Source organism: Hippopotamus amphibius, chromosome 8 (assembly GCF_030028045.1).
Source record: "Hippopotamus amphibius kiboko isolate mHipAmp2 chromosome 8, mHipAmp2.hap2, whole genome shotgun sequence".
Classification (NCBI taxonomy): Eukaryota; Metazoa; Chordata; class Mammalia; order Artiodactyla; family Hippopotamidae; genus Hippopotamus; species Hippopotamus amphibius.
In genome coordinates this window covers 52,635,415-52,662,839 of record NC_080193.1, presented here as the reverse complement: position 1 = coordinate 52,662,839, position 27,425 = coordinate 52,635,415, and the positions used below count along the sequence as shown (strand labels likewise).

General features: G+C 46.0%; 1 protein-coding gene across 9 annotated transcripts in view; it reads right to left on the bottom strand.

Moving 5' to 3' along the window:
- MGAT5 (alpha-1,6-mannosylglycoprotein 6-beta-N-acetylglucosaminyltransferase) overlaps window positions 1-27,425 on the bottom strand; it is a 355,963-nt gene that overhangs the window by 37,838 nt on the left and 290,700 nt on the right. For all 9 annotated transcript variants that reach the window (XM_057745771.1, XM_057745767.1, XM_057745768.1 and 6 more), the window contains 2 exons: window positions 18,977-19,126; window positions 6,594-6,740 (listed from right to left, as the gene is read on the bottom strand). In XM_057745771.1, coding sequence (XP_057601754.1) covers window positions 6,594-6,740; window positions 18,977-19,126 — 297 coding nt within the window. The remainder of the gene's footprint in view (window positions 1-6,593; window positions 6,741-18,976; window positions 19,127-27,425) is intronic.

Sequence of the window (27,425 nt, the reverse complement as noted above, 5' to 3'; positions counted from 1 at the left end):
CTCCATCTTGCTCTTGGCCACCGTTCTTTGTGTCTCACCACACCAATGGTGTGCACACATTACTCAGGGGCGGAAACCCAGAAGATCAATGGCGGGGCCTCTGCTCTGAGCCTTCGCTGGGCCCCACTCGTGGAAACTGTACGCTTCTGAGGCGCAGGTACCCTAGACTTTGCTTCCGTCTCCTCTGCCAAAGCCACGCCCCTCGCTCGTCGGAAGCTCCCCATCCTTCTGACATGTACCCTCTTCCTTTGCTCAGCTGTGTGGTCAGCGATAGAAGAAGAGCGCCCACCCACAGCCTCATGGAGCTGGGGGAACATCCTTTTCTTTTTCTCAGCACGTATTCTAGATTGAGCACATATCAATGAAGTCCCTGGTTCACCCAGGCACTGTGCGGATCACCCGAGAAGACATTATTTATCAGGTTTCCTGCGTATCAGTGAGGATTCTGAGGGTTGGAGGGGCTTACGATTCACCAGGACCACACAGCCAGAAAGCAGCAGAGCAGATTCAAATCTAGATCCTTCAACAACTTTTAACCTTTTGACAGAAAAGGAAGATGACAATTTTAAAGGATGCTCTTGAGTTCTTAAGACAAAGACTGAAGGACGCTCAATGTAAACACCAGCCTTTTCATCACTTTCTAAAAACTTGCTAACCTGAAAAAAACCCCAGGACTGAATGTATGTCTCTATCAGACCTTTCCTGAAGCTGAGTAAAACGTCGCACCATTTTCATTTTGTGGCCTGGAGGACAAACTCATGAATTCTCTCAACTGAATCAGGGTAAACGAAAGTTGCCATCAATGTCACTATTTAGCAGTCTCTCTCCCCTCTGCCTCTTAAGGTCCCTGTGTATTGGCAAGGCTGCTCTAAGCACTTGGAAAATACAAAATGCTGAGCCATTGTCACTTTGTTCATTTACATTTATGGAGGGCTACTTAATTTTACGAGTAAGGCATTTTGTAATTCATTATCCCCCCCCCCGAATATTACTTTTCTCCTTGTTAATTTATTGAAAACCGTATGATCTGAACTACTTCACTGTATATCAATCAGTACATTTACTGGAGTACAGTTTGTAAAAGTAATGAAAATCTTATTAAATATGAGACGTTATTTCAGAGAGGCTATTAAATCTCCAAGAAGAACACAAGTTCTCTTTATGGAAAAGGAAACCCTGGAGCCAGAGAATTTCTAATGGTTTACAAAATGTCAGAATAATGATCAAGAATCTATTAATGTGTTTCCCAATATAAAGATTAAAATACAATTTTTATTATGTTTAAAGTATAACTTTAAGCAACCACATTATACTTCAGGCATGTGGAACTTCCCCTGAGGGTATACACTGTAGTTTTAAAAATGGGTCCGGTGTAAAAATAAAAACAAGGCTTGTTTTCTAAATACAAAGAAAAAAATTAGACTTCTCTTCAAATGAAGGCAAAGAAGAGACACAGACGGAGATGTAACTTACATGCATCCATTTATCTGGATCAACTGTTGCTTAGCTCAAAAGATTAGCAAGGGCACAAAAAGATAGCTACGCAATTATATACGCTTTGGTCAAATTTTTTCTATTTGTTGAGGGAAAAAAAGGACACTTTCTAGGGATTTGTTTTTATTTTTTTTAACTCAGATTCCTCTCTCAAATTTTATATATGTATAGGAACATATATTCATATTCATTTATTTGGTTGCACTGGGTCTTAGCTGCAGCAGGCGGGCTCCTTAGTTGTGGCCTGCCGACTCCTTAGTTGTGGCATGTGAACTCTTAGTTGTGGCATGCATGTGGGATATAGTTTCCTGCCTAGGTATTGAACCTGGCCCCCTGCATTGGGAGTGCAGAGTCTCATCCACTGCACCACTAGGAAAGTCCCTCTAGGGATTTTTGACCTTTAGAAATCTATACATGTGTTGATAGCTCTTTCCCAATTAAAAGCACCTTCGATCAGGGGATTCTGAAAAGAGCTGAAGAGCAGAGTAGGGTGGCCCACTTGCCCGTGAGGTCAAGTTCACTGGCTCCTCTCAAAGCTGTGTCATGTCGCTGGCTACCAGCCTACTCTCTGCACCATCTCTGGTGGAGAAGGAAATGGACATCAGATGGAATCTGCCCTCCTGCATAAAGTAAAATGACCTGCTTGGGGTTTCCCTCTAACTCATCAACATTCATGCTTCTCAAACTCAAAACCCGACTCTGACTTGTCTTTTCCTTTAAAGCACAGCTCCCCCATCATCCCCTTCTCAGCTAGCCCAGCACATTCTCCACCGGGCACCTCTCCAAGTTAACTTCCCCTGCTTAATGTACTCAGCTATTTCCTTATGCATTCCTGTTGATTAGGCATCACTCTTATCATGTTTCCATATCAAAATCTGAGCTCCTGGGAAACAGGAAACGTGTCTTGATAAGTTCCCCCAATGCAGTGACTTAGTACCATGGGCCCTGTGGGGATATAATGAACATCTGCCAGCTGACCTCTGCATCCCAGCCCTCCCATGGGAGCCCAGGACTGATGGAGTCACCTGTGGGAGGTCACCTGCTGAGCAGCTGTTAAAAGACTCCCCCAGTGCCATTCTAACTGAGGTCTCATTCCAGCGCTGGTGGCACCATCTGAAGGGACAGGAGGAACTGAATACCTGGGCAGCAGCTCCAACACCTCTTCCCTTTTTATGCCACGAAGAATGCAAACCCTCTATCATCTCAAGAAAAAGCAAATTACTAAAGGATCACAACTGACAGGATGAACATACTTTTCTCAACAATTTTATGCTGGATAATCTGATCTATGTAACATTATATAATTCACTGGGAAAGGGTTAGAGTGTACTTAAGAGTATCCTAAATTTTTTTCAGGAAAAAGTACTCAGTTGTAATACAGAATCTTTAGAATGAGCAAAATTCTAGAATTATGAAAATCTTTAGAACTATCAAAATCTTTAAAATTATCAAAATTTAAATTATTATCAAGAAGGTACCAAGTTAGTCTAAAATACTTTTGATGAATCATTTCCTAAAAGCTGGTATATAGAAACTACAGTAAGAAAAAAGATGGGTTTCTCTGCTTTGTGTTCATTTAAAAAAAATCCTGATGAGGGAAAAAGAAAATCACCCTTAGAACATCACTGTAATGACAGTTGCAAGCAAGATCCACTGATACATGGTAAAAATAAATAAGCAAAAGTTGGAGGAAACCTAGGATATTGACATGGTCTCAAAGTACTTCCCCCAATATAGAGAAAAAAAGTAACTTTATAGTGGAGAATCCTGGCAAACACTGCCTTACCCAAGTGATCAAGGTTAACATCACCAGTAATAGGACACTGAGATCATGCACTGCCTGATACAACACACTGAGGCCACATTGCGTCTGTGGGATTCTTGCCAAAAATGTGTAACCTCAAACTAATCAGGAGAAAACACCAGTCAAATCCAAATGGAGGGACAGGCTACAGAACTGATTGGTACTCTTTTAAAACGTCAAGGTCATGAATGACAGTGAAGGACTGAAGAGTTGTTACAGATTGGAGGAGACTAAAGAGACATGACAAGTAAGGCCATGTGGGAGCCTGGACCGGAAAAAGGATATCAGTGGAAAAAACTGGTGAAATCCAAACAAAGTCTCCAGTTTAGATAACACTATGGTAACAATGTCAATTTCCTGGTTTTGACAATTACACTGTGGTTTTATAGTGCGATACCATTAGCGGAAGCTACGTGAAGCATATGACCAAACTTTGAATTATTTTTGCAACTTTTCTCTAAGACTGAAATTATTTCAAAATAAATCAAAAGCAGGTTCCAACAATTCCACTTGTAGGTATATATTCCACAAAGAACTGAAAGCAAGGACTCCAACAGATACTCATGTTTGTAGCAGCATTATTCGTACTAGATTAGAAGTGGAAACAATCTAAGTGTCTATGAACAGATGGCTGGATAAATCAAATGTGGTCTATCCATACAGTGGAATACCATTCAGCCTTAAAAAAAGAATGAGATTCTGACACATGCTGTAACATGGACGATCCTTGAAAACATGCTGAGTGAAATAAGCCAGTCACAAAAGGACAAATGCTGTATGATTCCACTATCAGGTACCTACGACAGGTAAATTTACAGAGACAAAGTAGGAGAGTGGGACACGAAGCAAAGTGACACGAGGAAACTTTTGGAGGTGATGTGCATGTTTATTTCCTTAATCACTGTGATGCACACATACATGATGTATGAATGTAATCAAATTCATCAAATTGTAGACATTAAATATGTGCTGTTTTCTATACATCATTTATACCTCAATAAAGTTATTTTAAAAAGCCAAAAACCAAAAAAGTAGGGTAGCGGTTACTATTCAAGGCTGGGGGAAGGGAAAATGGGGAGTTTTTATTAATGCACAGAGTTTCTGTTTGGAACAATAAATGTTATGAAACTGGATAGTTGACAGGACTTCCCTGGTGATCCAGTGGTAAAGAATCCGTCCTACAATGCAAGAGATGTGGGTTCGATCCCTGGTTGGGGAACTAAGATCCCATATGCCTTGGGGCAACTAAGCCCATGTGCCACAACTACTGAACCTGTGCACCACAACTAGAGAGCCCACGTGCTGCCAAGTACAGAGCTCATGCATTCTGGAGCCCTCGCACCACAACTAGAGAGAGAAAATCCGCATGCCACAACTAGAGAGAAGCCTGTGCACTGCAATGAAAGATCCTGTATGTTGCAATGAAGATCCAGCATGCTTCAACTAAGACCTGATGCAGCCAAAAGTAAAAATAAAATAAAATAACAATAATAAAAAAGAAAGTGGATAATGGAGGTGATTGAACAATATTGCAAATGCAATGAATGCCAGTGAACTATACACTCAAAAAAGGTTAAAATCACACCTGAAACTAACAGAACATTATAAATCAACTACACTCCAAAAAAACACTATTTTTTAAAGTTTAAAATCATAGTTTTTCATTGTGTATAATTCATCACAAAAAGTGGAAAAAACATCGAAAATTACAAATAATTATCCAATTTAGGCAGATGTAGAACTTCAGAGATTTCCTGCACTCAAACGAAAACACAGGGATGATTTATTAGCCCACGTTTTCTACCCAGAGCTCCAAAGCTTCAAAGTTGGCCACACACTAAAGCACAGATGCCTAAACTGAGACGTTCTCACTGCCCAGGGAGCATCTTTTCAAAACTTTCCAAAGAATAAGCTCGTCAGTGCCAGACTGAAGGTTCCTGATCTGTGCCCAGTGCCTCCCACAGCACATGAAGTCCAAATACAGTGTGCATTAAGTATTGCTGGGGAATGACCCCTCTCCTGCAAAGAAAAGAAAACACTCCCCAAAATGAAGAATTCAAATGTATAATATTAGCAGAAGGAAAAAGCAAGCAAACACATGCACACACACTCACACGCCCTGTTAACCTTTGTCAGAGGTTACCTGGGCCACAGGTTCATTTTTTTCAGGATAATCTGTGGTCTTGCTGATCTTTCTCCATCTCCTGTGGCCCTTTCACCAGTGATGGGGAGGGTCAAAGAAAAGAACTCTCCGAAAAATCAATTCTATAACTGGTAAGCTCTCTGACTGATGGGTAAAGAACAATCAGGAAAGTGTGTTTTATATACTATTTGGGGGAGGTGGGGAGGTCAGGAGAATTGCCCCAGAAAGGTTTAAAAGTAGCAGCGTTGAAAAATGCATGCTTTAAAATCATGTCCCAGGAGAGCTGCCCAGCAGTGTCATCCCCAGTAGAAGGTCCTGAATGACAACGGCACTGGGACAACTCGATACTTAGAGGCTTCCTCCTCGCAAGCAGCTCGCAGAGCCACTGCACAGAAATAAATGAGAAATAATAAGAAATCAATCTTATGGTTTCTTGCACACACTTGTTTTTAACCAGATATAGAAACACCCAGCTTGGTCACTCACATGCTCTAAATGACTTTTGTTTATTGTCCCAAATAGAATCCAACTGCCTTGAATGGTGATTCATCACCCACTGTCAATTTTCAAGAGGACCTCTGAAGGCAATTCAAATAAGGCTTCTGCAAATGGTTGGAGCAATGGAAGGACTGCTTCTCAGGGTGGTGCCTGCTGTTGGTCAGCTAAAATACCAGGCACACTATTCAGTCACTCTTGATACATCATTTCTTTAAGGAAGGACCCCACCGCCCACTTTTTTATTCCCCACAGCTCATCACATAGAGTAGGTTCTTAAAAATACCTGTTAACCAGTTGATTTTCTTTTTATTCCATAAACTCTAATCATTCAGAAAATCAGAGCTCAGCTAATTAGAAGCCTGGAGATATCTGTTCACATTAAGATGGAGATGGGGTAGGGTGAAAAGATCCCACACTTTGTAGAGGAATGAAAATAGACTGAAATCCTGGCTCTGCCACGACCTAGCGAGGGGACGGAATCAAGTCATCCATCTCTCTGAGCCCCTGCACACCCTCCTCCCTCCACCCAGCTACGTGCAATGAAGTTGACAGTACCTACCACCCAAGGCCCCGAGGTTCAGATGGGCTCCTAGCCCTCAATAAATAGCTCCCATTCATACGCGTGAGAGTCGAATGAATTTTATAGATGCTTACCTCTCTCAGAGTTGGCTTGCCAATGAAAAAGTCTGTGTTTTTGCTGCTTTTGGGTGGGTTGAACTTGGGATTCAGAAAAGCACATCCATTTGCGATGGCCTCCAGGGGAGCTGGGCCCTCATAAGGGAACCCAAGTCCAACAAACAGCTGTAAGACAGAGAAGCACACCACATGTAAACACATCAATCAGGACTGGCGTCCCTGGCTCACAAGGGTCTCTTCTGGGCTACATTCCTGTGCGGACGCCCTGGAAAGTTCCTAGGCCCTGGGGGTGGGGTGGGGGTGGGGGGGGATGGATAAACAAGAAGCCAGCTTACACCAAGATCTGAAAAACATGACCAGGCATCTTTAAGGGCCCAGGAAGCTGCTCAGGTCATTATGAACTTTTCCCTCCTTTGTAAAAAAGTAAAACTGTAAGTACTGGGGTGGGCAGTTGAGTGGGTAGGGAGGTGGGGATATTCAAAAAATGAAAACAACAACAAACCCAAGACCCAACAATCATCTTTCTGTAACTCACCAGGAGACATGACTGGAAAAACACTTGCTTAACTAAACAGAAGGTTTCTTCATTGAACCAGAGGAACAACAGGCCCTTTCAGTGATGCTGGGCAGGGGGACGGAAAGGTCGCTCGGCAGTTTGATTTCAGTTCACATGCAACTGCTTTAAAATGATGGTGGGTCAGCAAACATGGGTCTTCATAATGGGGTCTTGGGGGGACACCAACATCTTGGTTTTCATTTTCACCTCAATGTGGGAAGAGGGTGTGGAGCTGTATCTGGGCATGCCTTTCCCTCTCCAGCAAGTGAACCATGTGTTGTCCCCACGGCAGACAACAGATGGCAGCAAAAACACATCTCAGAGTCCTCGTAGGGACCCTGGCTGAGAGTCACTGTGACAAAGGGGACTCGCTGCATTGATTCCTGGGTCCAGAAATAAAACATCATCTCACAGGAAGGCCTCCCTGCGTGTCCTCCCCTCGGGCTATGTCACATTGCTGGAGGGCTGTGGGCTCTGACGGGCATGGTCCAAGTCTGGGCTTGGTGACATGTGAGATCTCCTCATCCACGTGAAGGAACCTATCCTGAGATCTCTCCAGTCTCCGAGGCACATCAAGTGACACAGGACAATTGGGCCTCAGGGCATCCTTGCCTTCTGCCATCGTGCTGGGGAACATCTACACGGCCAGGCCCCAAGAGTGAAGGATGCTGCTGAATTGGATATGGCTGGAGGCTTGATTCTTCTTTCCCAGGCCCTCTCCCCAGCAATCCTGTCTTTGCAGCTGCTTTAATTGAATGATGATTTGGAACGGTTCTGCCTAGACAGCCCTGAGTCCGAGCTCCCGGGTTCCCCGGGCAACACGGGAAGATGTGGTACGTACGTGCTGGGCACTCAGTTCCAGGGCTGAACATGCAGCGTGACCCACGTTAGGCATACTGGAGCGTCAAGAAGTCCCCGCAGGGAATTTTTTGGGGCTAGAAACTAAAATCTTAGGTTTTCTGGAGAGACGTCCTATCCTATAACTGTATGTTCTTTTGCACAGAACAAGGTACTTAACCCTTTTTTTCATTTTGGAAGAAGAACCTTTCATATCCTGTAAACCTTGAGATCAGCCTCGGGGGCATCCATGGAGGAGGGAACTGGGGAGGAAGAGCTTTGGGAGGCCAGCCGAGCTCCCAGTGCTGGCTGGGTCCCTTCTCCCGGGTCGGAAGAGCTGGAGATGCGGGCGAGGGAAAATGTGGTAGCAGGAGAGCCTGGAAGCTGTCTGGCATGAGGGAAATCTCCAGTACCATTTGGAGGCCCTGATTTTGGACCTTATTATGTCGCTAACGGGAGTGAGATTATCAGAGAGGGCTTCTGTGTCTAGGGTGTGGCCTGAACATGCAGCGCAGGGGGGACGCCCGACAGCAGCAGCAGAAGTGGAAGGAACCAGGGGGGGAAAACTAGTCCCAAGACATCCCAGCTTTGTCAAATATGGAGAACTCAGGGTTACTACCCTTGAGGCTTTTGATCTCTGTGATCTGCCACCCTCAGCAGATTTGGGGGAGGAGGTGCTGGCTCTCCAGGGAAAAGAGGACCTCTATCAGACCGTGGCTGGGCTCGGGAGAGCACAGGGCTTCCAGATCCTGGAAGATGCAGACAGGGGTCTTCGTGGATTTAACCAGAGCCCACAGTATTTCCTGACCTCTGAAAACCAGGGCCTGCCATGAAGGGCTGATACCTTCATCAACTCTAAATTGCAAAGAATAACTTTGGAGGAAATGCATGAAGCACAATGCTTGTCTATTTAAATAGAAAATCCTGGAAAAAAATTTAATTAGCTCTTTCAGACCCACCAATCTGAACCCATTAATTAAAAGGATTTGAGGCTGTTGCTTAATGGACTTGAATGTGACCTAGGTTTAATGAAATCTAAAGAACAATTTGCACTATCTCTTCTGCCCTGCTGGCACCCGAATATCTCAGTACACATAAACACTTTGGACTCTCTCTCCAAAGCCTCAGTGTTTCAGAATGAAGCTTAAGCAAATACCACACAATTTCTTGGCAATGAGTCTTCTCGTAACACTAATTAGGACTGCAGGAAATGCATTACTTGGAAACACCAAAATAACAGTTCTTGGTCACTTCTGTTAATAAGCAACTTTTCTTCTTGCTTCCTGTGTACTCATTACCTGTGACATTATAATGGAGCAGATGTATTAAGGTCAAATAGCACACTTGAGGTCTGAATGACAACAGGACAGGCAGAGAGAGTTCATCACCACCAAAAGGCATTCTGTGAATTTCTGAGTGCTTATGGCCTTGCCACACACTGGTACCTTAACCACACTCAATTGCTTTTCCTCCCGAATTCCCCACTCCCCCCTTCATTCTGCTCACTTACAGATTTCCTTAGCCCGGGGGCAAGAAAGACAGGGCAAGAACACATTCAAGTGCAGAGGCTTAACTCCTCAGGAGGACACAGCATCTTTTATCGATATTTCATCTGGCGTTCAGAAGCCTAGAATGTAATAAGGATCTTCCAGACGACAGGACATCTCCATGGTGGCAGCTCTGCCTCCATCAGTGAGCATTTCTAAACAGAGCTTTAAATTACATGCTCTAAAATTTAACTTTCGAACTAACACTCAGGAAGAGAGAAGAGATGACGCTCCAGGATGGGGACGTCCCTACATGTCGACAAAGAGTTTAGTTAAACCACTCAGATTTTCACTCTGTGTGAAAGGAGAAATGAAATTGTTCTAACTCCCTAAGTGGAGTAGTTCACAAAGAATTCTTTAAACATGGATAAAGGTAGTTCTGCAATCAGGACAATGTGGTGGTTAAGAGCACAAGCTCTGGGACTTCCCTGGTGGCGCAGTGGTTAAGAATCCGCCTGCCAGAAATCTCTTGCATTCCTATACACTAACAACAAAAAAGCAGAAAGAGAAATTAAGGAAACTCTCCCATTTACCATTGCAACAAAAAGAATAAAATACCTAGGAATAAACCTGCCGAAGGAGGCAAAAGACCTGTAGGCAGAAAGCTATAAGACACTGATGAAAGAAATCAAAGACGATACAAATAGATGGAGAGACATATCATGTTCTTGGATTGGAAGAATCAACATTGTGAAAATGACTGTACCACCCAAAGCAATTTACAGATTCAACACAATCCCTATCAATTTACCAATGGCATTTTTTCACAGAACTAGAACAAGAAATCTTACAATTTGTATGGAAACGCAAAAGACCCCGAATAGCCAAAGCATTCTTGAGAAGGAAAGACAGAGTTGGTGGAATTAGGCTTCCTGACTTCAAACTATACTACAAGGCCACAGTGATCAAGACAGTATGGTACTGGCACGAAAACAGAAAGGAAGATCAATGGAACAGAATAGAGAACCCAGAGGTAAACCCAAACACATATGGGCACCTTATCTTTGCTAAAGGAGGCACGAATATACAATGGAAAAAAGACAGCCTCTCCAATAAGTGGTGCTGGGAAAACTGGACAGCAACATGTCAAAGAATGAAATTAGAACACTTCCTAACACCACATACAAAAATAAACTCAAAAGGGATTAAAGACCTCAATGTAAGGCCAGACACTATAAAACTCCTAGAGGAAAACATAGGCAGAACACTCTGTCACATACATCAAACCAAGATCCTTTTTGACCCACCTCCTAGAATCATGGAAATCAAATCAAGAATAAACAAATGGGACCTCATGAAACTTAAAAGCTTTTGCACAGTGAAAGAAACCATAAACAAGACAAGAAGGCAGCCCTCAGAATGGGAGAAAATACTTGCCAACAAAGCAATGGACAAAGGATTAATCTCCAAAATATACAAGCAGCTCATGCAGCTTAATACCAAAAAAGCAAATAACCCAATCCACAAATGGGTGGAAGACCTAAATAGACATTTCTCCAAAGAAGACATACAGATGGCTAACAAACACATGAAAAGATGCTCAACATCACTAATCATTAGAGAAAGGCAAGTCAAAGCCACAATGAGGTATCACCTCACACCGGTCAGAATGGCCATCATCAAAAAATCTAGAAACAATAAACGTTGGAGAGGGTGTGGAGAAAAGGGAACTCTCCTGCAATGTTGGTGGGAATGTAAGTTGATACAGCCACTATGGAAAACAGTTTGGAGGTTCCTTAAAAAACTAAAAATAGAACTACCATATGATCCAGTAATCCCAGTACTAGGCATATACCCAGAGAAAACCATAACCCAAAAAGAAACATGTACCATAATGTTCACTGCAGCACTATTTACAATAGCCAGGACATGGAAGCAACCTAAATGTTCATCAACAGATGAATGGATAAAGAAGATGTGGCACATATATACAATGGAATATTACTCAGCCATAAAAAGGAATGAAATGGAGCTATGTGTAACAAGGTGGATAGACCTAGAGTCTGTCATACAGAGTGAAGTAAGCCAGAAAGAGAAAAACAAATACTGTATGCTAACTCATATATACAGAATCTTAAAAAAAAAAAAAGAAAGGTACTGATGAACCCAGTGACAGGGCAAGAATAAGGATGCAGGTGCAGAGAATGGACTGGAGGACACGGGGTTGGGGGGGCGGGGGGGGGGGAAGGGGAAGCTGGGACGAAGTGAGAGAGTAGCATAGACTACCAACTGTAAAATAGACAGCTAGTGGGAAGTTGCTGTATAACAAAGGGAGATCAACTCGATGATGGGTGATGCCTTGGAGGGCCAGGACAGGGAGGGTGGGAGGGAGTCGCGGGAGGGAGGGGATGGGGGGGTATATGTATAAATACAGCGGATACACTTTGGTGTACCTCAAAAGCTAGTACAAGAGTGTAAAGCAATTATATTCCAATAAAGAGCTTTAAAAAAAATAAAGGTGAAAACTTAGCAATAAAAAAAAATCATTATGTTGTACATCTTAAACCTAAACAGTGCTGTATTCAATTATATCCTAATAAAACTGGGGGAAAAAAGAAAGAAAGGAAGAAAGAAAGAAACACTGGCCGAGGAGATAAGAGTCTGCATTATCACTGACTCAGTGCAAACTAACGAGCAAGCTACTGAATCTCTGGGCCTCCGTGTCCTCATCAGTAACAAAAGGGAGTTCACACTGCTATTGCTAAGGTCCATCCTAATTCTAGCACTGATCACTCTGTATGAGGAGCAATCAGGGGGCTAAGCAGAGAGGCCGGCAGGCCACTGGGGCAGAAGGTGACCACAGAACACTGTTGGCGCTGCTCTTCCTATAATTCACAGGGCAAAACACGGGTAGTGTGGGACTATAATCCCAACATTACTCAGCGCCCAGATTATAAAACATAGTATGATGCTCTAACAAACATATTTCTTACATATATAAATCTTTTGGGAGGGGGGTTGACATGGTAAAGGGACACTGAAAAAAGAACTGACTGCAAACTGTAATTGTTTTTATTAATGGCAGAAAAGTCTATCCTGTTCATGCTTGTATAAAGCATTCATGTCCCTTTCTTACAATTTAACCATTAAAAACTTCATTGAACATGATCTAAAAAGAGAATAAAACCATTTAAGGTTAGTTCTTCCCCATGAAGTCAAAAAAGTACATCTGTCATTTACATACATTCATTGATTGGCATTGTATTGTGTTTAGACATCTGGGGATTTAAGTCCACATTGATACGTTGTCTCTATGTAGTCTAATTTATAAATAAATATGTATGTATTAAAAAAAAAAGAATCCTTGTCTTTACATGTGTAAAGTGGTGAAAGTAATCCTGCTTTATTTCATGGGCCTGCTGTGAGGATTCAAGGAGGTATTTCATGGAAAGGATCTATTCCAAGGTTTGGCACTTAGTAAATGTTCACTAAGCACTAGTCCAAGTTCAAACCCATGTTCAACTTTACATGCAGCTGCACATGACCTTGTGTTGTCTAGCTGGAGTTGGCTGCACAGGAGTTGTGGGTGTGGGCTTTTACAAGAGGTTCAGCACCTGCTTACGTGTATTTATGAGGTCTCAGCGTTTCATAGAGACAGAGGACATGGTTCACAATGACGGCCTCATGGAAAGGCCAGTCCCCTGAGTCACACGCCACAGCGAAGCTTTACTTGCTTATTCTTCACATAATGACTGGGAATCAGTACATTTTTGATAACACATATCACTTTTATATCCTTAAAAAGAATCTATACAAGGCTGGGTATGGAGAAAATTTATTGTCCCTGATAGGTGATGCTTGTGTGTAGCCAGAAGGGTCCCCCCTCTGGACATCTGTCTTTCCTTTTGTACCCAATGCTGATGGAAGAGAAAACAGTGGCCAAAATCTCTCCCATTCTGTCTGGCTACACCATCTCCTGGGCTCTACAGGCTCCTAACCTACACTACTTGAACACTGTCTCCTAAAGATCTAGAACGGCAAAGGAACAAAGACAATGCTATTCGCCAAGCACATTTAAGTGCCAAAGGTTAGTCAGCGTTGGCCACTAAATCAAAGGCCATTTCCTGGAGACCAGCTCACTGGGCAGACTCCCAGACTATGCCCACCTAAGTGGCCTTCCAGAAACAACATAAAAAGTACAACAACGACATCAAGACCTCAAGTCCCTGCCCTTTGGTCATTTGGAAGCCCCAGCACAAAATCAAATGCAGTACAACCTGCACTGCAAATGCATCACCCTGGAGATGGGGAGGAAGACAATATTCAGATGCATGTACCACAGCAGATGCCGACCACCTGACCGTCTGCGGCTGTGCCAGCACGACATGTCTACCACGAAAAGGCAGCTCAGGCGAACCTCCTTGGAGGAGCCTTCCCTGACCACCCCTCTCACCCCAATGCCACACCAGGCCGCCCCCTCAGTTCTTAACGGTGAGGAGGCATCACAGGCCTGCTCACCACCACGGTAAGATGGGCTCTAATGGTATCGAGGTCAGAGACTTTAGTGATGAAGTGATAATTCACGGAAAGGGCTTCGCACCCGGGACGGGGTAGAGAAAATGGCTGTTACTATTGCAGCAAAACCCCATGGTCATGTGCACCACGATAACATGAATGGGCTTAATGTGTTAAGACGTGACAACTGGCTCCTGACCACCCTCCCAACCCCTCTGAGGCGGGTGCATCCTGGTATTTCCTGATTTCACAACTCACAGGGCGACATTTTCCCCAACTGAGTGGTTGCCCCTGCTTATGTTATCTCAGTGAGGTTTTCTGTTGGGATCACTATTTTTTATTATTACTCCTGTCTACTTTTCACATCATTACAGTCACCTAATTACCTGTCTGCCTTCTACCACACCTGTATCTCCCTGTGGGCACAACTGCCTTAGCCATCCCGCCAACCAGAATGCCTAGCACGAGTCCTGGAATATATTCTGTACCTTATACACATTTGTCAGATAAATGAGCAAAAGAATAAATATTACCAGATTAGATCTTTCCAGCAATCGCGTGTCTCTGTGAGGAGAGGCGGAACATTTTTGTGCGTATTTGGGTGTGAGGAGGTGCCTTTGTTCTTGAAGTCGAGAGGTTACTGAATCCTATGTCCATACACTCTTCATTTTACATACACATGTGGGAGGGGAGGATGGGTGTGTGTATGTGTACACAAATTATTTTCCACCTAGTTGGAATCGGAATGGCTTTTGGGACCAGTCACTAGGATGAAACCTGCTTGACTGCCTGAGGATGAATATTTCAGTATCTGAAATAAACATGGAAGACGGATTGCTCCACCAGTGCGTATGTGGGCAACACCACGGAGAGGCAGGAATCAGGTATCAGAAGGACAGCGTCCCTTGCTGGGGAGATCTTGGACATCTAGGCACATGATTCAGGAGAAAAGCAAGAAATCACTCCTAGGGGCATGGCTCCAAGATCCCAGGTGGCCAGTGGATTTCTTCTTGACTCTTTCCTTCATTCTTTATACAGTTATCTGAAGGCCTCTACAAGCCCCGCCCTGAGAAGGCACCTGTCAACAGAACAAACAGAGCCCCTGGGTTCTCATGGAGCTGCACGAAAGTCTGGGCCACAGGTGGTGGCTGCCTCAATCCCTGGGGTTTTGAGAGAGCTCGTGCACATCCACACAACCACATCCAAGCTTGTGGGAAGAGCCATGGTTGATTGGGGGAGTCAGACCCGAGGATGGGAGAGAGCAGGGACAGGAGTGCAGACTGCCTATCTTTCAACCCTGCCCGGGCTTACAGGCAAGTCCCACAGCTAAGCTGCTGAGCTGACACGGCAGGGAAACAGGGCCGCCGTGCTCCTCCATCCAAGGGCTGGAGGGTGAAATGGCCAGCGTGTGGGTACGAAAGGTGTGTGGCGACAGCAGGAGCAGCAGCGGCCTCTTCCTCTGCTCTCCCACAGCCAGAATTCCTTCTCAGCTTCTACTGTCAGAGAGGGAGGTACCCGTCTGGCCTCACTCCAAAGGCCCCTCCTGCCCCGTGCCGGATGCAAATGCTCCATTCCGTAAGGAAATTCCCTGGTGAGAATGGGGGAGGTGGGCGCGGAGAGGTGGCAATTAGGAAGGAGAAGAAAGAAATAACATTAAGAGGGATGGGGACTGAAGCCAAAAATGAAAACACCCTACCCAGTCAATCCTTATTTGCTGGCTTAAACTGCTCTCCTGGAGTCTGAATGACTCGGCTCTGGTCTTGCGATAAATAACGAATTCATCCACATCTATACGCCTATTAAAAGAGTCTTCTAGATTCAACAACTTCCCAGCTCTTGAGCCCCGGGTTGAGGGTTACACAGCATCCTTCCTGGCTCCATAGGCTCTGTGCACCTGGGCCTCTCGTGGCACACAGGGGCAAAATTCTGCTGAGCAGACTGTTTTCTGGCTTTGGCGCAGAGATTGAAAGATGGCTCGTACGGAAAAATGAGTCAGAAGCTGATTATGCCTCCATCATTTCAATATGTCTCTAGACCTCGAGGGGCACCCGACTCGCTTCCCTCTCCCATGACGAGTCTGAGGAGCGTGCAATTCCCATTCATTCCACACGCCTTTGCTCCTCTGCACCCCCACCCCACCCCGTTCTCCACTTTCGATGTGGATTGGAATAAATCGCTTTTAAGTTGCTCAGAGACACTGAGGAAGGAGTTAGAGGCCGAAAGGGTTATAAATGCAAAGCCTGACTAGTCTTTAGTGTCATTATTCCAAAGCCCAGGATTCATTCATTTCAGTGCCTGCTGTTGTGTTCTGGGTATCAGGGGAGCCTCAGTGAAACACTGCCTCGTTTTCATCATATTTGCCAACTGTTTTAGCCATAATTCCACTCGGAGTGCTTTCATATATTCTAGTCAGAGGAACACGCAATATGAAATGGGATCAGTGACATTCTCTGAAGGTACCAGTTTTTCAAGGATAAATGATGCCCCTTACACTCAAAATTCCAGTTGTAATCCTTGGGTGATCTTGGGCAATCTCTGACATCATGGCCTGGGCCTTCCGGGCCTCTTCTCTGCTGCTCTCCAGACATCAGGGACCTCAGCTTCGGCCTATTTCTCATTCTCTGACAGGGTTAACAGATGGTCGGTAAGTAAATGTTCTTTTAAGATTTGCACGGCTGAGTAAGACATTCACACGGCTGGGTTAATAGAAGCGTGTGGGACAGTGATGACTGAGAACCAGCGCTGCCAACGGTAACTGTAAAGGAGCTTGAGCTTTTCCCACAATCTGATGTGGGGAAAAGTAAAATGAAGCAAAAATAGCACTGCCACTAAAGAGCCTGGACATTCTAATGGTTCTAAAGTGTCCTCCTAAGACAGAAGGTGAACGGAAAGCAAACAGTGCAAACCGGGGAAGCACACTTCACTCTGGAATGGCCACCATCATCAGACTGCAGTGACCTTGTAAGGAAATAAAATCTTAATGAAACAAACCAGATCTTTGGCCAAGGAGAGGAATTCATCTAATGAACTTATTTATGGCATCACACACAGCACTCGGGAGGTAGGAATGAGCAAATGCATTTTCCTCTGGAGAAACTGAGGCAGAAAGGAGATGCAGATTATTTCAGCTTGTAAGTATCTCGTGAGACCATCCGCTGAATGTTCTTAAGTTTGTATGTTTACTCGTGAGGATGGAACGTCAAGGGCCTAGCAGAGCTTTCATTTGCAGTAAAAAAAAATTATGAGTCAGGGTGACCTCAGTGGCTGCGGACAAGCCCAACTCTCTATAGTCGATTTCCTCCTGCTGGGAATAAGGTTAACAGCAGTACCTGCCCTGCCCACCTCTGAAGGCCGCTGTGAGAAGTAAACAGCTCAGCATACGTGAACATGCTTCCCCACACTGAAGTATCACACGCACTGGTCAGAAACACTACAATGCCACAGGTGCTCACCCGCTCAGCCCCTCTCCTCCACCTTGACAATGCAAATGCAGTCAGTCAGGAACAGAGCTGAACGATTCACTATTGATAATGCACTTCCCTCTGCCTGAACAAACACTAGGGCAGGGATCGTGCTTGTTTTCTTTGCTCTTGTATCCCTTGCACAATGCCTGGCACCTAGGAGCGGCTTAAATAGTTGCAAAATTCACAAATAAGAGCTTATTAATAAACACGGATTTTCATGATGCATATGGCAATCCTCTTTACCTAAACAATTCACTGAAGTCTGATATATCTGTTTAATACCTGTGATCTGTTGTGTTCAATACCATAACACTTTTAATGGATTGCAGTATGTACCTAAAGAACGTGCATTTGGAGGAGGAATTAGGAATCTATGTCATAAACGTGAAAAGGTAGTCTATCTCACTCACAAAAAGAGAAAAGTAACAAGTACTGACAGAGTGTATGACATTTACGGAGTCATTTTGACTATAACCTTTAAAACTAAAAATGTATATATCCTTTAGCCCAGCGATTTCTGATAGGAAAAGACTTTCAAGATATATTTATAGACATACGTATACACACGCACATATATTTTGGATATTTTCAATATTGGATATATTGCATCAAAAAAAGAGCTTATTAATAAACATGAGGGAGTTTAATACATCAAAGTGTCAGCCAACCCTTCAAGGCCCAGCTCTGGTCTATTTACAGGTCCCCTACCTCCACTGGGTGCGTCCATGGCGGAATTACAGAAAGGACAGAGACTGCAGGGTGGACACCTCCACGGTGCCGAAACACCACACGCATGATGCCACTGACATGACCGTCCATCAGTGGCTGCCCCAGCTTCCCGCACCATGTAGCCTGAATTCTACGTATGTGACAAGCAGACCCTCAGTCGCTTAGCAGATGTTATCTTCCACTATTTCCCGACACTTAGACTGGCTGGGTTGGTCTCTTGACTCTCCTGAATGTGTCATCTCCACTTCTGCCACCTGACCTTCTCCTACCTGTGCCAAATGCCAGGTATATCAGCGCCCCGCCCGTCATTCATCTCTCACACCTTTCACGATGCTTCTCCTGCTCCTTGAGCCCCAAAGGACTCTTTCTTTGTTTAAACTTTTCCAGTTTCCAGTACAAATGTTCTGAACAAGCAGGTGTGATGAAGAGCTCGTCAGGGGACCGGTTCCTTGAACAGAAGTGACTGGGGAGGTAGGGAGGTTAAGTGCCCAGGCTTGCTGTGAAAGCTGCTGCTCTCTGAGAAGGTCTGATACCCTACCTTTCCTATTTGCCACCAGGTCCCCAGCCCCTCCCTTGATGCCTGGCACAAAGCAGGTCCTCAGTAAATAAGTTTTAAATGGTAGTGACCTTCTTCCACAATTGGCTAACTTTTCAGCTATAGCTAGTTTAGAAAACCACTGCCCAGCTATGACCTGAAGATCAACGGCACTGCTGAAAAGAAAGCACAGAAGACTCTGATCCCATTTTCAACACCAACGGAAACAAACCTCCTCACAAGACTGATGCATTTTTACAAAACTACGAGAAACTTACCTTGGTTTCTCGGAGAAGAAACTGCAAGTCCCGTCCACTGAGGATCCCGTGGTTTTTCACGTAACTGGGAATGTTCTTCGTGCTGGAGCCGTAAACAGTCGCGTGTACTTCCATGTACGTGTGAATGATGTCCAAGTAGAGCTTCTTATTCTAAAGAGAGGACACAAGGAGATGGTATTTCTCTTTTCAGTCTTGTCAAAACCTGCCTCACAGCTGGAGGCCACAGTGACAGGAGTTCTTAATATGGAGATTGCAAGAATTTGGCAATCCAACTCCTAAAACTTCTTTCAAAAGAAATCTGACTGGATTTTGAGGGCAAAAACAGTCACGTGGATGCTATACAATTTTGCAAGAAGAAACATATCATATAGCAACATATTACTGAATACCAATGACTGCTCAAGGCCAACTGTTTTGAAGTACTGTCCTTACCTTGTGAATGACCAGGGACTCAACACTTTACTTTTGGCTTGTCCTCCTTATGGGGGAGGAAGTTTGGGGCAGGAGAGCTCAGCGGAGGCAGTCAGTTGGACTGGAATATTTATCTGGAGACGCTAAGCCGTCCCTGAGGAACACAGACATCCCCGGCTCTTGCCAATATTTCCAGTGATGATTAACTCATGTTGTCAGAACCGGAACCCATCTAATTCGGATCACGGGGAGATGAGAGTTTCCCACAGTATACACTGACTGACTCAGCAGATGGAGAGATAATGAGGATATCCAGGTAGACAAAGTGGAAAAAAGGGTAAATGCGGACGTTGATAAGCTCTGAAACATTCAAGGGTCGTTTTACTTTTCTTAGAAGCAAAACAAAACCTCTCCTCTGTATGCGCAGGCACTGAATTCTGGGGCACATTTTCTAAATCAAAATCACCTGCAAGGAGGAAGCAAGCTCCCTTTCCTTTCCTCTTCATGTTTCCGTGTGACTAAGTCACACAAATTGGATTCTGTGGGTGTTCTTTTTTGTTTTGGATTTTTTTTTTTTTTGACATTTGAACAATTCAAGTTCTGTAATGTCTTCCAGTCGTATACAAGTGGGACAGGGTTTTTCCCATCTGAAGCCTGTTTTCACACACTCCGGGCGGGTGTAACAATGGCCAGTTTTGTGACTTCAGACCACAAGGGACATGGGGAGAGTGGGGTGAGCAGCCAGAGAGGACAGGATGGGGACGGGGAGAGGCGGGGCAGCGGCACCCCTGGGGGCAGGCGGGACCTCCTGAGCCTCCCCCCGCCCCCCCACCCTCCACCTCCCAGGGGACAACATCACAAAGCACTCGACTTCGGGGGAACACACGTTTCAAATCGTGGATCAAAAGTCGTCATGACTGGAGAGACAGTGCCGCAAACAGTCTCCACTTTATGTACCGAATGATTGTGTTTGGAATCAACCAAGTCCATCCCTGCACCTACTGTATGAATAAAATGAACACTCCGGCTCAAAGTCTAATTTCATGGCATGGTCGGCATGGCGGGAAGATGATAAATTCATTACTTCAGTGATGTGAACCCTTCCATGTGTGCGGAGGTAACCAGGAACGGTTTATAAACCATGGCTCCCATTCACAGCATGAGCCGCATTTAGGATTGCCTTCCTGGTGTGAGTGAACTGGAAGGGGTCTGTGACATAGTTTTTGTGCTAGATGGACCTGATTACTCCCCAGCCCACAAACCCCCTTCTCAGGGGCTCTACTCCCACCCCCCAGCCCCTGGTGGGTAGGCAGGGGCTTCTGTAACTCTGCCCGCCCCCTGCCACGGCTGATGGGCCCAGGGTGCGTCTGACCCCGAGGGGGACCCATCCCCAGGCGGCCCGGCAGCCTGGGAGAGTGTGGCCCGGCTCAGGAAAACGAGCTGAGCCAGTCAGACCCTCTCTCGAGAACTCAGAATCCCTCTCACAGAGGATGACTGCCAGATGGCTAGGGCTAGGGCTTTGGAGCAAAAAGGTCCTGCGCTGTTGGATCCAGGCAGTTACACACCAGGTACAAGTTCTGAGAGTGTCAGCTGCTAGTCCTGGGGGGGTGGGGTGGGAAGAGAATCAGGTAAGAGCTGAGAGGAGGAGAGAGACACAAAGACGAACAGTTGGTAATAAGAGGGACCTAGAGTGACTAAGACCTAGACATTCCCCTCTAAGAGTGACAGAGAGGGCAGGGGTGGGGAGGGAGGGGGGAAGGCGAGAGAGAGAAGAGGAGGAGGAAGAGAGAAGGAGCAGGGAGAGAGATGGGGGAGGGGAGACAGGCTGATGGGGGAGGGAGGGGGAGGGGAGAGTTAGAAGGGAAAGTAAAGGGAAGGGGAGGAAGGGAGAGGAAGAGAGGAGAGAGTGAGAAAAAGCAGAGAGACAGAAGAGAGAAAAGTAGGGCCCAGAGGTGCTTCTGGGTCCCACCCCAGCTCTTCCCCATCCTCGATTCCCCAGGGCTTTCTGGATCCTTATGAGAATGGCAGCTGCCCAAACTTCCCCCCATCCTGCCCAACACTTTTATTTGGGCTACTCTGGGTGGATTCCTACCACCCAAAGGGAGGCCTGCCAGGATGTCATGCTGGGCTTTTGGCAGGGATAAGGACCGGGGTGGGGGGCGGGCCGGCATCTTCTCTTTAATAAAACAAAAAGAGGCACTTCCCTGAGAAAAGCCAGCTGCTACCTAGTGAGGATGGACCAACAGCCCCTGAGCCACGTCCACAGTGAGTGACAAAGGAGAGCAGTGAACGATGACCCCGGTCCTGACCTGGAGAAGACCGCTCACCGCAGACAGACTTGACGTTAGGATTCCCAGACCAAACGCCTGGGAAGATACATGGCGGGCCATCCATCCCAGAAAGGCCTGGGGCTCCTTGAAGTTTAACAAGAAGGCAAGTTCAGGCAAAGAGAAAGAAAAATATGCCAAGGCTGATGAAGTCTATGAACTTATTAACATAAAGGCATCGGACAGTCTGAAAGCAGAAATGCCCTTCAGAGAGGATTTCTGTAATTTCACGAAGGAGGAAAAAGCACAAGAGGTTATCAGAGGGGGGAAAATGCTTCAGACGTAACCCTAACCTTTCAAGCTGACATGACAATGAAATGATCCCACCCCACGTCTCTTGCTGCCACCTGTCAGAGATCTGAAGAAACCCGGCCAGGGCGAGCCGCGCCGTGGCTTCCAGGTAAAGGTGCCCTGGGAGCCACGCGTGCTGAGCTGCCCCTCCCTCTCAAAGCGAACGCTCACCGGATACTAAGCGAACCCAAAGAGGCATCTCCAGCTCCCAACCACTGCCTGAATTTCCAAAAATCCAACTGCCTCCTGAACCTCCCCACCGGGCGTGCCGCAGACACTTCCAACGCCACGGGTCAAGAGGGGAATCCATGACCTTACCTGCCCAAACGAGCACTCCCCCCAGGCTCCTGATCTCAGTGACTGGCATTCGTCTCCTAGCCAGGTACCAGCATCACACTGCTCATCCCACACATCAAATCAGTCACAGAGCCCTGCCGATTCTGCCTCCACAATACCAAGTTGCCTCCTCCCCTCCAGGCTTTGATCCTTGCTCGCCTGGACTGAACCGGGATGAGCGACCAGCATCTCAACAATCTGCCTGCGGCTCAAAGAGGTGATGCAACTTGTCCATGGTTTCTACAAGCGGGTGGCAGTGCTGGGGCCGACTACAAGAGAATCTGTATGGCTCGATGCCCTTTTGCCCTTTTTTTAACCATGCAGTGTTGTTCAATGTTATGTCTCTCAACAGTATTTCTACATATGGACACTTGTAGTTAACTACAAAAACATGCATGGGGATGACGGATACAGCTTCCGGCTATCGGTTACTGAGGAGGGAAGGGAGGGTTTGGGGAGGTGAACGGAGCTTTCATATTTGTACTGTATCGTTTTTCTGTTAAGGAAAACTATTGTACAATATCAACATTTATACATCTGAGTGGTGGGTATATTTGATATATTTCACAATTAAAATAGAAAAATTAAAATACATGCAATCAAGAAAAAAGAGAAACCGGTCGGTATGACACCAAAGCGTGCACCACTGCCGTCTCTCTGCAGGGCCCAGGTTTTGCCATATAGGGGGTCATTGGATCTCCGTCTCTCTTCAGTGGAAAATGCTATCTTTTGTGTTGAAGAAATAAGGGTAAATTAGGAGTTTGGGATTAACAGATACACACTACTATAAATAAAATAGACAACCAACAAGGAAGGACCTACTGTATAGCACAGGGAACTCTACTCAATATTCTGTAATAACTTGTATGGGAACAGAATTAGATAGACTCATGTATACGTATAGCTGAATCACTTTTGCTGAACACCTGAAACTAACACCACACTATAAATCAACTATACCCCAAATAATACAAAAATTTTAAAAAAAGAAAGGCCCTGCACTTCTGTAAATGAATCATGGTCCTGGCCTGCCTTCCCCCACCCACAGCAAGGCCCACAGTGGGGAGGGGTGTGTATGCAGGGGACAGAATGTTTTCCAGCAGACCCCCCCCCCTCCTAATTTTGACTATCCAGGCTCCGGGTCAAGGTGACACCCCAGAACTGGGGTCCTGTTGCTCTAAGAACTGGATCAATATCACTCCCTAGAATGCTTTCCTTCTCTGACTTAAGAGACCAAGGTCAGAGACAATTCTCTCCTCCACACACTCTGTCACCTACAAATTCGTTGAGCCACAGTCAGAAGGAGCTTGCATACTGCAGAAGTCACCACACTGCAGCACGCCACCACCCCTACCTTGGGGGTGAAACGTGCCTGCAAAAGATCCCAGCTAGCAGCTTGCAGCCCCTTAAAGCTCTGTCTCCAGTTCTATTTAAATTCCCATTAAATACAACCAATCAAACTGATTAAAATTTCAATCTACCTAAACTCATTTCAATCTACCTAAACTCATTAGGAGGCGGGGGAAGGGAAGATGCTAAGGAAAAGGAGAGAACATGTAGGAGCCAAGGAACAGGGCTTTCAGTGTCTTCACCGGCTTGTGATTGTAGCTGGAGGCAGGTCTGTTTGCAGAACTGGTAGTAAGATATTCAGAGCTTGAATAGAGAGCTTTGGGAAAACAATTCAATCTAAAGCAATACTCCTGTGAGCCCTCAGCAGGGGGAGAGGCTGAAGGCAGAAGGCAGAGGCAAAATCCAGAGCCCTTTTCTTTTCCAGCTGGTGAATTAGGGGTACAGGAAGGTTCTTTGGCGAATGGCAGTATTCTGAGCTTTGGGTTGCAGTGAATGTTATACACGTTTCTCTCCATCAACACTCTTGGTTCCCCACAGCAGATACACACATTCCTTCTCCTGGATCCTATTTCTCCTCATCCACATGGCACCTTGTGGCCTCCCATTTGAAAAATAATAATTCTGCCACCCTGCACAGAGTTGGCTGGGCCAGCACGTGTGCTCCCCAGGAAGGGCTGAGTGTGGGTGTGAAGAGTCCTCTCCAGAGTCAAAGCAGCAAGCTGGAAGTCAGGCAGCTAAGGCCACCATTGGTCCTGTCGCAAGAGGGTCAGGCTCCAGACAGACAAAAAGAAAGTCCTCGCACAGAGGAGGCCCAGTGTGAGACGGTGCGTGTCCCGGCAGGGTCTTGGTCCATAGTTCTAGTTACATCTCTGCCCAGTGCACGCCTGCCCTTCCCTGAGTTCTGAGAGCCTCCCCCACTCATAAGCTAGGAAAGCTGGGCTTCTGCCACTTCAGCAGAAAGAATCCTGATGTAGTACATTTGTGATCAGTTTCTTTATTTTGACCACCATGGATTTTTAACCTTTTTTTAAAAAAATTTATTTATTTATTTATTTTATTGGCTGTGTTGGGTCTTCGTTGCTGCACACAGGCTTTCTCTAGTTGTGGCGAGCAGGGGCTACTCTTCATTGTGGTGCTCAGGCTTCTCACTGCCATGGCTTCTCCTGTTGTAGAGCACGGGCTTTAGGCGTGTGGGCTTCAGTAGTTGCGGCACATGGGCTCAACAGTTGTGGCTCACGGGCTCTAGAGTGCAGGCTCAATAGTTGTGGCACATGGGCTTAGTTGCTCTGCGGCATGTGGTATCTTCCTGGGGCAGGGATCGAACCCATGTCCCCTGCATTGGCAGGTGGATTCTTACCCACTGCGCCACCTAGGAAGTCCTTAACCATTTTTAAAGCAGTAGCTTCCCCTTCTTCTCTGACAAATATAGGAATGGGTTTATTCCACGGCTTTATGAGTGAATATACAATGATGAACCACACATTTCCCTTAGGAAAGCACAGGCCATAGAGGATGCCTCACCCCACACTGGCCACGGAAGCCCTTTACTGATCGCTACTGTGATGTACCTCCTTGAAAGGCTGGGGCTGGGCTTGTCGACTCTGCAAAATGAAGACCTTGTACGTCTTCTACACCGGCCTCCTCTGTTCACTATAGCATCCATCCCCTCCTGCCTGGACTGCGATCGTCGTCTCTGAGTGGAGCGCCTCATCTGAATGGTGACACCCCTTATGAGCCTTCTCAGATCCCCCTACTCTTCTTTCTTTTCCCCAGCTTGTGCTCACACAAGCCAGTCTGCTCTCTGCTGTCAGATGGGAAGAAGCTACACCAGGGGTGAGGCATGGGTTGGGGGGGGACCTCCATCCCCAAACAGCATCCCAGACGTATGGGATGCCAGTTCCCTGTGACATGAGCCAGGACCAAAGAGAAGCAGGATATAGGAAGGAGCCTCCTTTCTCTCTTTTACAGACTATGTCAAGGTAGAGTCAGTCCCTCCTTGCAAACCTTCTGGGGGTCCAGAGTGCCCAGCTTGCTGTGTCTGCGTGGCTCCTGGTGAAGCAGGAGCCGGCACGGACTGGATCCCTCTGGTACTTCTCCTGACCTCGCTGCCCTTTCCCGTCATCTTTATGGCCCCGGGCTTGCACCTCCTTCCCCGACAAGTAGTAATACTTCAATCTTTGTCTTAGGCCCCCTTTCTAGAAGCTCTGGACTAAGACACTGTTTCTAGGATCTCAGTCCTTGAATCCACCCTCCCCAGTGCCACAGTTTCCAAAACTGAAGATTTAAGGTCCCCTCTATAAAAGTTGTCAAAGGTTCCTCGTGGCAATGAGAGACCACCTCCTCAGCTATGCACACACAAGGATCTTCACAGCCCGGGCTTCTTCAGGCTCTCCAGCTTCACCTCTGGCCATGCCCTCTCCTCCTTTGCTTAAGGCCCACTTACCCTTATTCAGCATTCCTAAACCTCTCCTGCTCTCTTGCGTATGCCTAGCCTGCCACTGCCTTCCCCCAAGACACCCTTCTTTCTCCCTCCTTCTCTCTCCTGAATGGACTCCGTCCGCCTCGTCCTGTACGAGTCGGTGTTCCTGGGCTCGCCCAGGTGAAGTCAGCTGCTATTCCCTCTTTGCCCTTGGTACCTTCCTGCTTGGCCCCTTTTGGCTGTGCCGTCCCTGTACATGTCCACCCAGTGGGACTATGAACTTCCGAAGGGCAGGACCCTGTAGGTTCCATGTCTGTAGAGGACAGAGCAGGTGCTCAGTAAACCCACACTGGCTGCATGAGGATGACAAAGATGGCGCACGATCCACAAGCCATTTGTGGGAAGTGATGCCTCAGGCCTGGCCTGGCTCCTCCCACCCACCTTCCCACCCTGTTTCAGGAGCCAAGCTCTTCTACCTCAAAACCTGCTCCCAAGCAAATGAGCTTAAGGTCTGTGACTACTTAAGGATGTATCTGAATCAAAATAAAATAAAAACAGAGTCGCAAACTTAAAAGATATATCTCATGGCTGATTCATCTTCCTTTTAACATAGCTACCAAGCATAAGGTTCTCTCTTAGGAATCATGAGGTCAAAGAAAAGGAGGGAGTGAGAGAGAGACGAAAAGAAACTACCTTACCTGCCGGCTCCTGAAGTCGAAAATTCAACAAAAATGAAAAATTCTTTTATTCCAAGATTAGAAGTCAAGTTCTAAAATGCAAATCTCTGAATTTCAGCAGTGAATCAGAAACAATTTACATTACAGAATCATCTCAAATCTTTGCAGTCTTTGGCTCCTTTATTTCAAGTCACCTCCCAAGGTTAAGGTGTGTGTTGGGGGGGGGGTCCTTGCTCTGTCCCACTCAGGGCTCCTAGGGTTCTGGAAGACCCCAGAAAGGTAACATTCTTAAAGCCTACCCACCTCTGACTCCTCCTCCCCAGATCCTTACCTCTCCAGGAGACAAAGCGGTGCTCAGCAACTACAGGAGGAGTAACAAGAGGAACCTTGCTCTCTCGTCTCTAGTCCAGCTATGCACCCACAGGCCACAGAGAGAAGGGACTCTGCTTCCTCTTGCTCTACTGGGCTCCACGCTTACTCTTTTTTTTTTCTTTTTTTAAAATTTATTTATTTTTTTGGCCGTGCTGCGTGGCATGTGGGATCTTAGTTCCCCAGCCAGGAATGGAACCCGCGCCCCCTGCAGTGGAAGTGTGGCGTCTTAACCGCTGGGCCACCAGGGAAGTCCCTAATTTTTATTT